Consider the following 13,891-nt stretch of genomic DNA (forward strand, 5'->3'; position numbering starts at 1 on the left):
AATTTTTGAGCCTATCAATGCGGCCTTGGAAGCTTACCAAGCAGGACGCAAAGTAGGGCAAGAAGGTGGGGATAACTGGGATAATCTCTAAGAATCTGGGAAACTTGAAAAATGAAACAAAAAACAAAGAGACTCGATCAGTTCCTATGAACAAGGTCAAACAATATTATGAAGGGGAATAAGGAAACACTACCCTCCCAGTGAAATCATTAATGACATTGAAACCATGGCGATACTGGATAGTGGAGCTGGCATAGCCATAGCCACTAAAGCAGTATGGGAATCTTGGGGATAGCCAGCCATTAGACAAACACGAATGAAATTGCAGTTGGCTGACGGACACATTGAAAGACCACTAAGGCTACTAGAAAAAGTGATAGTCACTCCTGTGGAATTGAATATCAACACACTTTTGCCATAGTAGACTTTGGGAAAAAACTCAACTATGAAATCATATTGGGAAGACCTTTTATGCGATAGGTACAGCTTATCCAAGATTGGGGAAACGACTATCTGTACTTGAAGCAGGTGGGATCTATAACAAGAGTCAATCTAAAAGATCACACCTATAGAGACGTCTTGAGAACACCCATCCAAGAGTTTGATTCAGATTCTTCTACTGAAACTAAACTCCCATCTTGGATAAACAAAGACACTCCTATTTGGATGTGCGGAGCTTCAGAAAAAGGAAGCTTAAGATGAGAGGAATGTATCTTAGAAAGGGACTCTACAGACGAAGCCTACGTACAGGAACCCTTTCTAGAGCATTTATTCGAACCATTCGAGTGGACTCAAATTTTAGAGACAATGGATGTATGTGTGAATACGTCTATGCCTACTCAATTTTGAAATGAGGATGGCTACGACATAATTCCCATCCAAATGATGTCAGTCCTTAACATTGAAAACAAGGATGAGGAAACAAAGGACTTGATGAAAGCTCAACAAGTCTTTTCTGACCTTTATTACGATGCAACTGACACTCAGCTACCTCAAAAGATTTGGGATCAGAAAAAGAGCATACGAGGGCTCAATTACTCTTAAAGGGAGGGAAGGAAAAGTTTTTTGACTTTCCAAACCAGAAATCAAGAAGACAAAAAGGATATAAAAGAAAGAGAGACACTAAAACTATGAAAGTAGGACCTATGCTATCAGTCTCCAGTAAAACACAATTCCTGATGCAGATAGATGCCAATGATTGTGTCAATGATAAAATAGCTGGCAGATATCCTTCAAATAGAAACTCAAAAATGTCTCAGACATCGAGAAAAACAAGGAAGGGTATTGACGAAGAACATCAGGATAAAAAACCACTCATGACCAGAGTCGAGCGGAAAAAGAAATATCAAGAGTTGAAAAAAGCTCTAAAGGAGATATACACCACCGAAATGGAAACCACGGAAGAGGATGGTAAGGATGTAATGCATGTTCCATCCCATTACAAAAAGTAAACTCTCCAAGATCAGAAAATCATAATCAAACAACTTGTTAGGGAACTATGAAAACACGACGAGTCTTACGAAGGACCTAAAAACGCTAAAAGGGTAGACTTGGCTGAACCAGGAGAAGAGCCTAGACCGGCGTATATTGCAAATGACCTAACAAAAGAAGAAGAAAAGCTTTTGCTGAGCTTGCTAAAGGAATACCGGGATATCTTCGCTTGGTCTTACAAGGATCTCAAGGGTGTTGATCCAAAAATCTGTCAACATACTATACCCATGAGGGATGATGCTAAACTAAGTAGACAAAGATCATACACTTATAATGAAACATTTGCCAGAGAGATCAAAGAAGAGATTGAAAAACTAAAGAAAGCCAAATTCATTTATGAAATTGAACACACTGATTGGGTGTCTCCAATTCTGGTAGTACCTAAGAAGAATGGGAAATTACGGGTGTGTTAATCTCAAAAAAAAGAATATAGCTACCATTAGAGACAACTTTTCTCTTTTCATAACTGAGCATGTTTTAGAACGAGTGGCAGAAAAAGAAGCTTACAGCTTCCTAGATTGGTTTTCGGGATACAATCAACTTTTGGTTGACCCAAAAGATCATCATAAAACTACTTTAGCAACAGAATGGTGTATATTTTCATATCGGTTTATGCCGTTTAGGTTAACTAATGCTCCAGCCACATTTCAGAGATTGATGAGCCATGCTTTCAAAGAGTATCTTTGAAAATTCTTAGAAGTATACATGGATGATTTATGCGTACATTCGTCAATCCGAGTTGATCATTTTGAACACCTCAAAAAGGTATTTGACAAATGTAAACTTTACAGGATTTGCTTAAACCCTGAAAAGTGCACTTTCATGGGAAGACAAGGGAAAATCCTTGGACATATAGTGTCTAAAAATGGCATAGCTACCGATATTGAAAAGATTCATGTCATTGCTGATTTGCCTAGACCAACAACAGTCAAGGGGGTACAAACCTTCATGGGACATTGTGGATATTACCGACGGTTCATCTACATGTATGCTATAATTGCAAAACCCATGGATAGCTTGATTATGCACTTTGAATGGACCAATGCATGTTAAGAATTCTTCATGAAGCTTAAGCAAGCTCTCACCTTAGCTCCAATATTGAAAGCACCCAATTGGAATAAGGTATTCCACGTACATGTAGATGCTACAAACTTTGCTATTGGTTGTATACTATCTCAACCAGGCATTAGGAGAAGTTTGGACTCAAAAAATGACTTTTTGGCGTTAGAGAGAGAATGTTGTTCGACCAATAGAGTAAAAGTCACCACAATGGTAGCTCCAATTTATTTGATTTTTATCTCAAATTTGTGTGTTTTCAAAAAAGAGTTTTTTCTCTTAAAAAGATCTGAATAAGAAGATACAACGCAATTTGTGCAAATTATTCCCCTGCCATGGGCGGCGAATGCCGAATGTGCCATAACTCACATTCAATGAGGCACACCTTTTGATAACCACTTTTCAAGCTACTACTTCTTGTGTAAACTAGTGAGCCTCTTTTCTTTTATCGTTTTTGCGTAGTGTCACTTCACAGCTAATAGAAGCAGAGATGGAAGGAAGACGACCACGACGACCATTCACCTCTGTTCAATCTGTGGAACTATTCAACAGCTTTGACTTAGACCATGGTCGTTGGATGTTTACCACATTCACCATTGGTAGTTGGGTTATGCTTCAAATAAGAAGAAGAAAACGGATGTCAAATGAATTCATCAACAGCTACAAAGAACGTGTGAAAGATTTTCGCTTGTCTCAAACGGGAAAGACAGTGAAAGAGGTGCTCATTGAGCATGCATATATGCACTCCGAACTACGACTACAACAGTCACCTTTGGGGTTTCCTGCTCATAGACCAAACTGTGTGATTACTATATTGCAAAAAAGTCTTTAAAGATCCTTCAAGTTATTTTGTTGATTATTTCTTGTGACCATTCTCTTATCTTTTGTTTTTGCAGATATTTATCCTTCTAACAAAGAAGACTGGCAACCAGTTGAGTGCATAATTGGTATTTTTGATGCTTTTCATGCTTCGGTGGGAGAACTTATGTACAGAACTAGTGCAAGAAGAGCTCTCACAGAGAGGGGAGTTTTCTTTTACGACTACTTTTACAACGCCCCTTGCTCTGTCCATGGATTTGGCACTTTGAAACCTTTCCCTCTTCCCCAACAAGATTCCCCAAAGTGGCCAGTTCCAACTTCAGAAACCTCTGAGTGTTTTAAACTCAAGCTTCATTAGGAAATTTTGAAGTGTTTGTGACCAAACATTGCAAGCAGGCAAGTACGAGTCAGTCTATTTATGCCATTACTCTTTATAGATTTCTTCCACGATGAGGAGGTTAGAAAAACAGAAACCATGTTCATCTGCAAATCCCAAACTTGCCTTGATTTTTGTGATGATAATTGGGATGTAAGTGATTTTGAAGTCATTTTGTGCAAAGTTGACAAGCGCTCGGTTGTGTGCAAGTGTATGATAGCATCACAGAATTTTATAGTTTCTTTCTACTACATGAGGTTGCATCGAGTGAATGGTCAGTTGGTAGCTATGGATCAAGATTTAAGTGACAATGCTTTTAATCCATTGATGTCCATCGAGATATGGTTTTCAAATTATTTGCTTACAGTTGTTGTGGTTAGATCAAATGTCACTTTAAGACAAGTTCGAGAGGATCTGTTAAATGAGTCCGATCTCAATTTGCCTTCAAAATTTGTTTTCAAGTGTAACATGCGAAAGGTACTAAGCTACATGTATTACTTTTATACGTTGATGTTTCTATCGTGCTCATGTATCCCAATGACTTATCGCGTACGTTGCATTGCAGGTACCTCACAGACAAGAAAAAACGACTCTTTCTGCACAAATTATGAGCGACAGACTTGAAATAGTGAACTAATTGTACACAATGATTCAAATACTATTCTCAAAGATTACTCGACAAAGGCAGCTCTCTACATTACCAAACACCATTGGATTCTCACTCTCCCAACTTTTTGGAAAGCTGTACACAACATTTTGTAAACTTTGAACCATAATCAAAACAAAAGTCAAATTTCGATCCACTGCTTGTAATCAATTTGTCAAAAGTACATTTCATAATCCCTTTCTAATCTTGTGTGTGCGGTGATGTGGGGGCTATTGGTTGAGGTTGAGGAGAGGTGGTGGCTTAGGGGTTTGGGGGCTCTGGAGTTGCTTCATGAGTAGGAGAGCTGTTGGGTGGGGGGTTTGGGGGCTCTGGAGCTTCTTTATGAGCAGGAGAGGTGCTAGGTGGGGGGTTTGAGGGTTCTGGCACTACAACAAAAACAGGTGTTATCGACGCATATATCGATGCGGCCCGTCGCTATGCGCATCGCTATACGCGTCGTTATGAAACCAGTCGCTATTAGCGACGCGCATAGCGACGACCATAGCGACGCATATAGCGACGACCATAGCAAAAAAAAAAAAATCTTGGCCAGAGGGCAGGTAGCCTGGCCTGTGCCCAGTTAAAACATGGACACAGCCACAGCCAGACTTCCTGCCCTCTGCCCAAGAAAGCAAGCAGCACCAAAATATCAACCATGCTCCCGCACGCAGAAATTTCGGCAGAGTTCCCTTTGTTTTTACATAAACTTTTATAAAAAAACCATATCATGTATACGCCTCCTACATGCTATCCATGTAGGATCTCACATGAGATTTAAGGCCAATGAAAGACAACCGTACCAACTGAAGAGCATAGCCATAACTTAAAAGCATAACCATAACTTAAAAGCATAACCATAACGAACCATAACCATAACTTAAAACCATACCCGGCTATAACCACTTTGATGAAAACCATAATGCTGATAACCATAACCATAACAATGACAATAATCATAACCATAAGGGAAACAATAACTGTTTGAACACTAACTGTTTGTACAAAAAAGAGACACAGAAACGTGTCTGTGTCTCTAAAGCATATAGATGAAATCTGGTCCACTAATGACTAGGCGTCGCAACCTGCACATAGGACAACTCACAAAATTAGTATTGATATTACTTCACATATACTGACTTAATTAAATCAACTCACACATATTAACGTCTCACCTCAAGCGATGAGCGAGACTGTAAGGCCTCCCAGTCTATAGACTCTCCTGAAGCTTCAAGATCATTCAGTACTTCATAGATACCTCTGCGATATCCATCTGACTCCTCCTCGCGTGATGGAGCTCGATGCATCGCAAGATTCTGCGTTTATACAGAAATCAAAGTAATAAGAATACATGATTCATCGCGTTTTAAAAAACGCCATAGTTAAGATTGGATTAGAAATTCGAAAACTCATAGCAAAAGGTGTCGAAGCCTCCGCTGCCAAGATGAGATGTCCCCCTAGTCATCTGTAGTACATGCGCGGCCTCACGCTGCTGTCTGAACCGCGTGGCCACTGTCCGTTCATCCTCCCTAATCTACAGCCACGTCTCGTGTGGGATGCCCGAAGGCTTCGGCGAGCCGGTCTTGAAAGCCTTCCGAGCTGTATCTCGTCGATGTTTCAGGGTGTCCCGTGCAACACCCTTGATCCACCGCGCCGAAACAACGAAAGAACCCAGAGCAGGCTGGTACTCTCTCAGGATGGTCTCCACTATGTAAGTGACTTTTTCCTTGTCTTGCTGATCCCAAGACGTCAGAATGCTGGTCGAAAACTGCAGCTCCACGAGCTGGCGAATCCGCTGTCGCATCTCAGTGCCGACTCTATCCATGTTAACAGAACCATCTCCCCGTACAGTATAGAGCTTGGAGGCACTAGGATCGTGTGATCCCCAAGGTGTCCGAGGTGTGCCAAGAGGTGTGTTGAGAGGTGTGCCCGGGTAAGACGGGGGTCGTGAGCGAGGAGGGGTCGAAGCATCTGTGGACCCTCCTCCACAGCAACCACCACCTCCACCTCACGATCGCCGAGATCGACGAGTGCGCCTGTGCTGCGGAGATGAGGACGTACCAGCCTCTGCCCCACCCCTAGGTGTCAAAGCGACCGTGATGGGAGAAGAAGGCATCGTACCCATAGGCGTCCTGAATCCCGTAGGCGTCCCCCCCCTAGGCGTCGGTCCCTCGTGTGTGAAGCCCGGAGGCATAGTACCCGTGCCTCTGGCTACCCAGTACTGAGAAGCCTCTGCCATCTGAGCAGGCGTCATCCGTGTAACGAAGCCCATGAATGCATCTACACTCATGGAAGCAGGATCTGGAATCTCGTTTGCCATACTAAATGAACGTGCACAAAGAAAGTAAAATAAAGCGTCAGAACATAGTTGTTTAAATTAACTTTAATCTTAATTTTAAATCAAAGTCTTCACACAAAAACTTACAGGCCTAGGCCTTGACGAGTGAGGCATCATCGATAAGATCTTGCACCGTATCATTGTCTATCTCTTATTGCAAACATAAGTCTGTCCCAACTCGTTCCGGTAGATTGTCTTCATCCATTGCATCTTCATCTACAAGTGTCAATTCTAGCTCGTCTGCGTCATCCCTCGTATATCTGTCAGCTTCCTCTGCCATACCTTCGTCCATCTCATCTAATGTCACAGTAGTATGGATGTCGTCTGACTGACTTTCCTCCAGGAGATCTTGCCCTTCAAATACTTTTTTATTTCTTGGAGCAACCTGAACCACAAACCACCATTGTCTCTCTCGAGGGTCCGGTACAAAGACCACTTGCTCGCAATGTTCGGGGAGAGCAAATGTGTTGCTCGCATCTGTCCAAGTCTTTGTAGAATCTATTTGCACAAGCTTGTTTCCATCTCTGCGTACCGTTGCATTGCGACCAGAAGTAATCACCTTGAACCACTTCACATCCAACAAAAACATCTCAAACCGCCTGAAGCTTACTTTCAGGATATCTAACACCAGACCACAGTAATCCAGGTTGCTAGTGCTCTCATTCGTGTCTCTAGCATTGGCCCTGCTCTTTTGCATGAAACTAACCATTACCCCACTGTCAAACGTGTTTCTTCTGCTGTCAATTTGTTGTGTTCTGAAATGCTTTCCATGCGACCACAATGCCATGTATGTATGATACTTCCAGTCACATCCAATAGCCAGCTCTTTTTCTTCTAGAGATATGGGTTCTCCGATCTGTCGAGCTGCTCTCACTGTCTTGTCCAACCATGCGATTACAGGGAATTCAGGTAGAGGAGCGAGATAGTCTGGCAAGGGTAAGCCTCTAGTCGTTCGACTTCGCCTGAAATCCTGTCGCTCTAGATTGCGTCTCTCTTTCTCTTCTTCGTACCTTTCAAGCCATTTTTGCATCGGCGCTGAATTTAGTATACAGAACTTCATGATCTTTTCTCGCATGGCCACGTTCATTTTCTTCGGCACCCCTTGCCCTTGCGGCTCCTCTCCCACCAGTCTTGCATCCTCCTCATCGCTCCACAGTCGAGGCATTTCTGGGTCAGAAACGGATAGAAATTTGGTCTTCAATACAAGAGACTCTTGCACCAGCCATCCTTCTGCCATGCTTCCCTCTGGACATGCTTTTTGGCGAACAAAACCCTTAAGTGTTTTCATGAACCGCTCTAGAAAGAACATCCAACGGCTGTGGACTGTATCTGCCACTGCAACCTCATCTACTACATGGACGAGCAAGTGCATTTGGATAGTTAGGCAGCTCGTGGGTAGATACTTCTCAATCATGCAAACTGCCTCAATGGAGTTAGCCCTTGCGACTGCAATAGATTCCTCCCGTATCTCCTTGGAAGAGATCCACCGCACTAGCTCTGAAATCTTGTATATGCAGGTCCGCACTTCCTCCGTTAAACACCCCTTGATCGCAATTGGAAGAATGAATTGCAAGAACTTATGCCAGTCGTGCGATTTCAACCCTGACAGTTGATCGTCACGGGTGAATGCTGTCTTGAGACATCGCATATATCCTGTTGGCATCCTGAACTCTGAAATCACCTTTTTCACTTGTCACTCTTCATTTTTTAGCAATACCCATGGCGCTCTTGGAAGTTTTGTTTGACAAGCTGCATTGGTGAAAGGCCGCAGCTCTGGCATCTTTCCAACCGACTGCAAATCATCTCGTGAAGCTCGATTGTCTTTCATTCCCATGATTGTCTTCCAGAGGAGCTCTCCCACATTCTTGAATATATGCATTGGATCCAGCAAATGGTTAATTAGTAGATCACCCCAGTACGGCAACGTATGGAGAATGGAAAAACGTTTCATTCCTGGAACAGGTTTCCCATCATGTTGCTCCCATCGACGACGCCACTCTTGTACATGCATAGGACGACATTCGACGCGACCAAGTTGGCCTTCGCGCAAGTGATGGCCATCTAGAAGATAACGGTGGTGGCCTTGATAAATTGTCTTTCGAAGAGAGGTAGAATATCTGACATCCAAAGACTGCCCGCAAATTGGACATGCATTATATCCCGAAGTTGTTAGTCCTGCATATATCAAAGCATGAATCAGGCCAAGGCAAAGGGCTTGCGAATAGAGAGAATTTTAATGTAAATCAATATCCATTACCAGAAGCTTCTCTGTATCCTGGCCAATCATGCATAGTCCACATAAGAAGTCCATGGATCCTTGCATGCTGTTGTCCTACTGGTTCAACGCCATCTGCTATGTCGATCCCATGCCATAACTCCTGGAGCTCGTCAACTAGTGGAGCTAGATAAACATCCATGTTTTTTGCCTTGAACTTACCAGGTACAATCAAGCTTAAAATCAAATGACCCTTCTTGATAGCAAGCCACGGCGGGAGGTTGTAATTGATAAGGCACACAGGCCAAGTGCTCCATGACGAGCTTCTCAAGCCAAATGGATTGACTCCATCCATTGCCATGCCCAAATGCAAATTGCCTGGTTCACTCTTAAAATGTGGCCAGGTATCTTCAATGTGCCTCCAAGCCTTCGAATTAGCGGGCACCCTAAATGTTGCATCAGTGGATCTATTCGTAGAATGCCACCGCATCAACTTTGCAATGGAACCACAAAGAAACATGCTTTTTATCCTAGAAATAATAGGGAAATGCCGCAACACTTTACCTGGCACTGTCTCGCCAATTGCATCTTGTTTGTAGCGAATTGCTCCGCACTTAGGACACGACAGACAATTTGCGAATTCATTGCGAAAAAGAATGCAATCATTTGGACATGCATGAATCTTCTTGTAGTCCAAGCCAACTGAGGTCAGAAGTTGCTTTGCGTCTGGCCTAGAGGGGGGCATTTCATTGCCATCCGGGAGAAGTTTCTCCCGCAACAACCTGTTTAAGCCACATTAAATTAAAAAGCTCTCCGAGCACATCACCGTTGCAATCGAAAAATCTCTTTTGTAAATTACGTACCAAAACAAAGCAGTGACGCTTCCATCTGACCACCCGTACACTCACTGAAGATTCAAAAACGCCAGACAAGTATGAAGCACAGATATTTTGGCGCCTTCATAGATTGGTTGACGTGCCAACTTCCTCAACATGTCTTCAGGAGATAGGCGCACGGCTTCTGGTGTTGCTTCGTTCGCATTCTCCTCGCTTGTTTGGAAGAAGGCATCCAGCATCTCCTCCATGCCGTCGTCTTCTGTCTGTAAGCCCTTTTCTGCTTCCATCCATGGCTCTATATTGGTCGAACCTTCACGAATAATCTTTTTTCTCTCTCTCTCAAATGTAGGTGCTATGTCACGGAAATCAATGCCCGTTCCGTAGGAGTCGTATCGCAAATTCTGTACGGTTTCTCTAGCAAACTCTCCGTACTTGTGCACATGCTCATTACATATCCTACGCTTGCGTAGGATTTGATACTTGCAGAGCGTGCACGAGCATGCAATATTTTCCTCCATGTTAGTTGATGACGTTGCCATCTACAATGATTATGAATGTTGTTTTAATATATATATATATAATATACTCCTCACAATGTAAACTACCTCGCATTCACTAGTCTTGCCCAATCTCCGTACACCTCGGTCCAGAGGTGTACGGAGATCACGACCACCGGGTCAAAATCTCGTCTTTATTGGTCAAATTCTATATGGGTAGACACATACGTGCACTCCCAGGTGTACATGGAAATGCATGTAGCAGACAAAACCCCTTTGCCTCTTTTAGTTCCATAGTTTCTTCTCTGTCTACGAACCCACCTGCCTCCATTCCGAGGTAGCCTGTCAGAGAAAGCTTTCCAATGCCGCACTTGTTGAAAGCACAAGCCATGGAAGTTCTCAGCCCAATGAAAGTTTTCTACCTAATTGTAAACCGGACGGGTCCCCCATGTCCAAGCCAGAAGATAATGTGGAGATGGATGAGCAACTTGAGAAAGATTCAGAGGCCTTGCATGGTTCTTGCTCAAAAAAGCGATCTCGATCTCTCTTTCTCTCTCGATCTCACTCTCGCTATCTCTCTCTCTCTCTCTCTCTCTCTCTCTCTCTCTCTCTCTCTCTCTCTCTCTCTCTCTCTCTATCTCTATCTCTATCTCTCTTTCTCTCTCTATTTCCTTATTTTCCTATCTCTCTCTCTCTCGCTCTTCACTTCCCTACCTCTCTCTCTCTCTCTCTCTCTCTCTCTCTCTCTCTCTCTCTCTCTCTCTCTATATATATATATATATATATATATATATATATATATATATATAACTCTCTTTCTCTATCTCTCTATTTCCTATCTCTTTCTCTCTCTACTTACCTCTCTCTCTCTCTCTCTCTCTCTCTCTCTCTCTCTCTCTCTCTCTCTCTCTCTCTCTCTCTCTCTCTCTCTCTCTCTCTCTCTCTCTCTCTCTCTCTCTCCTTCCTTATCTCTCTACTGATCGAACGAGCGACTGAGCTAGGGAGATCTAGACATCCACGACTGCGGAGGACTACACATGCAACATCGACAGAGGCTGCATCAGAGGATCTAGCTAGGTCACTTTGGCTCGACATGCATAACGCCCGGTCAGACTACTGACCATGGAGGAGATTGATGAGATCCGCCAGCGACAGCTGCTCGATCTCCTATGATCTACCTATCCCAGCTAGCTGGCCGTTTAACCGTTTAGTCCATACCCAGCAGTTTAGGATTCCATAATATTTTATTTTGTCATCTTCTTACTCTGACTTTGTATCAGATCCATCACATTGTAACTTTCTTGTCTCATGTCTCATAGGTCACTTTGGTCTTTCGAAGACGTTAATATAACATTTCATTTCATTTCATTTCTCTCTTTAATTATTTTTTTTAAATTTTAATTTCCTAAGCATATATTAATTCTCTATCTCTCTCTCTCTCTTTGATTATCTACACACACACACACACACACACACACTTCTCTCTCTCTCTCTCTCTCTCTCTCTCTTTCCTACACACACACACACCTCTCTCTCTCTCTCTTTCCTACACACACACACCTCTCTCTCTCTCTCTTTCCTACACACACACACACCGCTCTCTCTCTCTCTCTCTCTCTCTCTCTCTCTCTCTCTCTCTCTCTCTATTTCCTACACACACACACACACACACCTCTCTCTCTCTCTCTCTTTCCTACACACACACACACCGCTCTCTCTCTCTCTCTTTCCTACAGACACACACACCTCTCTCTCTCTCTCTTTCCTACACACACACACACCGCTCTCTCTCTCTCTTTCCTACACACACACACACCATGCTCTCTCTCTCTCTCCCTTTCCTACACACACACACACGATGTAGAGAGAGAGAGAGGGGGGGGGGGGGGGGGGGGGGGGGGGGGGGGGGGGGGGGGGGGGGACATAATACCTGCGCAGCAGGTGGAGGCCAAGATTCGAGCAGAGCGCAACGAAAATGGCCCCTGCTCGCGGGTTTCGCTTTTTTCCCCCAATTTTTTTCCGTCGCTATACGCGTCGATATACACGTCGCTATAGGCATCGATATACGCATGGGAAGCGGAGCCTTTCCATGCGTATATCGACGTTCATTGAGACGCCTATATCGATGCATATAGCGACGCCCGCTAAGTTTGTTGATATACGCGCGTTGATATCTCCATGTTGTGTTGTAGTGTGGAGCTGTTTCTTCAGGACGAGAGCTGGTGGGAGCTTGGGTTATGGAGGCATCTGGAGAGATATTGATATGTGCTTGTGTTGGTGTGGCAGACACGGGTTATCTTGTCGGCGGAGGCCTTGGTGCTAACGGAATAAAAGCATCACATGCTCCGTCTGGACGCATGGTCACGCAATTGATCAAGTTTTCAATCATTTTGTTTCTAAACGAAGAAACATCATCCTTTGAATAATCTGCCAAATTTCTTACCTGCGTTAAGAACATCATGTTTATTAACATAGCTACTAACTTATTAAGATACAAATCTGTAAACAAGTGTCAAATGCTTACACTTCTACGACTTCCATCAAGCATGACCCCTAACAAAATTTTTGCATTGATTAAGACCCTCCATCCACAAGAGTAGGCATCGTCCTGCTTAGGGACTTTGCAACTAATAATCGTAAGATTCTCATATATCTGCTCTTGCGTTAAAGCTTCAAGAGCAGACACAAGCTTCCGAACAGATCTGTGCAAAATACAATTAAATTTCATAAGCGACTTTTAACAAAATTCTATGCGATGTCGAACAAAATACAAAACCTCTTACCTACGTACTTCACCATGAAATCCATGGGATGAATTAGCAAGGTAGCACCGGTTTCGTTCAAGGTGTAAGAGAACAAGACTCCAATGAGATCTGTTACAAATAAACATAAGCAAAACATATGTCATCACAACAAATTAGATTTCAAGATAAAATAATTTCACTATTGAAAACATTGCGTACCCTTCATGATAATCCAGAACAAAAAAATTTGCCGTATCCATGTTCACTGACTGGAACCAGTCAACTACTTCCACTAAAGATGTATCCTCGGCCGTCAAAACGACCGAGAGGTTCGAGTCAAGGACGATGAAATCATCTTGCATATTCCAAGGCAAATTTGAAACTACAAAACTGTAAAGAAATTCGTGTCATACAAAATTGAATATATTATTAGAATTTATTGTGAAAAAAAGAATAGCACGCACCAAAGAAATCAGTTGATGATTGAGTCTGTGAGTTCCCTCGTCCGGTTCTATAAAATTGCAATCTTGTGGGGGTGATAAGAAAAATACAGAATGTGTCCCCACACAGGAAGGCCAACATGGAAATAGGGAAGCAGCAATGACAAATCATCAGCGTTGGTGTTGCTGATGGCATCTGCCATTTGTTCCTCCATCATCTCAAGGCGTAACTGCTCCAATCTCTCACTATCATCTTCTGTTGTGTCCCGCTCGGTGTTGAGACGGGTGCTGTATCGATGCATTTGTGTAGACACTTCATGAACTTTGACCTTGTCAATAGGTGGTATTCTAAGAATATTGTCCATCTTTCGGTCTGAAATACCGGCAGGCGGTATTGTTTTGTCATACCTGAACCTAAGAATGTGAAGTGTGTTGA

At 43.0% G+C, this 13,891-nt stretch overlaps 1 protein-coding gene across 1 annotated transcript; it reads right to left on the minus strand.

Moving 5' to 3' along the window:
• Window positions 1-1,151: 1,151 nt before the first annotated feature.
• Window positions 1,152-6,840, minus strand: LOC147457055 (uncharacterized). Its single transcript, XM_086513268.1, has 6 exons — window positions 6,812-6,840; window positions 6,585-6,715; window positions 5,791-5,821; window positions 5,644-5,701; window positions 5,404-5,456; window positions 1,152-1,230 (listed from the first exon to the last, which is right to left on the minus strand). Exons 1-6 carry the CDS (start codon window positions 6,838-6,840, stop codon window positions 1,152-1,154), a joined length of 381 nt encoding a protein of 126 aa, XP_086369394.1.
• Window positions 6,841-13,891: the final 7,051 nt, after the last annotated feature.

This window comes from Adiantum capillus-veneris, chromosome 5 (assembly GCF_014529385.1).
Source record: "Adiantum capillus-veneris isolate H3 chromosome 5, ASM1452938v2, whole genome shotgun sequence".
NCBI lineage: Eukaryota > Viridiplantae > Streptophyta > Polypodiopsida > Polypodiales > Pteridaceae > Adiantum > Adiantum capillus-veneris.

Bases quoted from the DNA above. Each gene is read 5' to 3' on its own strand.
- LOC147457055 (XM_086513268.1), bottom strand. From the start codon at position 6,840: ATGATGCCTCACTCGTCAAGGCCTAGGCC. The intron at 6,716-6,811 runs TGTAAGTTTTTG...TCTTTGTGCACG, and splicing joins CACTCGTCAAGGCCTAGGCC to TTCATTTAGTATGGCAAACG. The intron at 5,457-5,643 runs GTATCTATGAAG...TGCGACGCCTAG, and splicing joins GTCAGATGGATATCGCAGAG to TCATTAGTGGACCAGATTTC.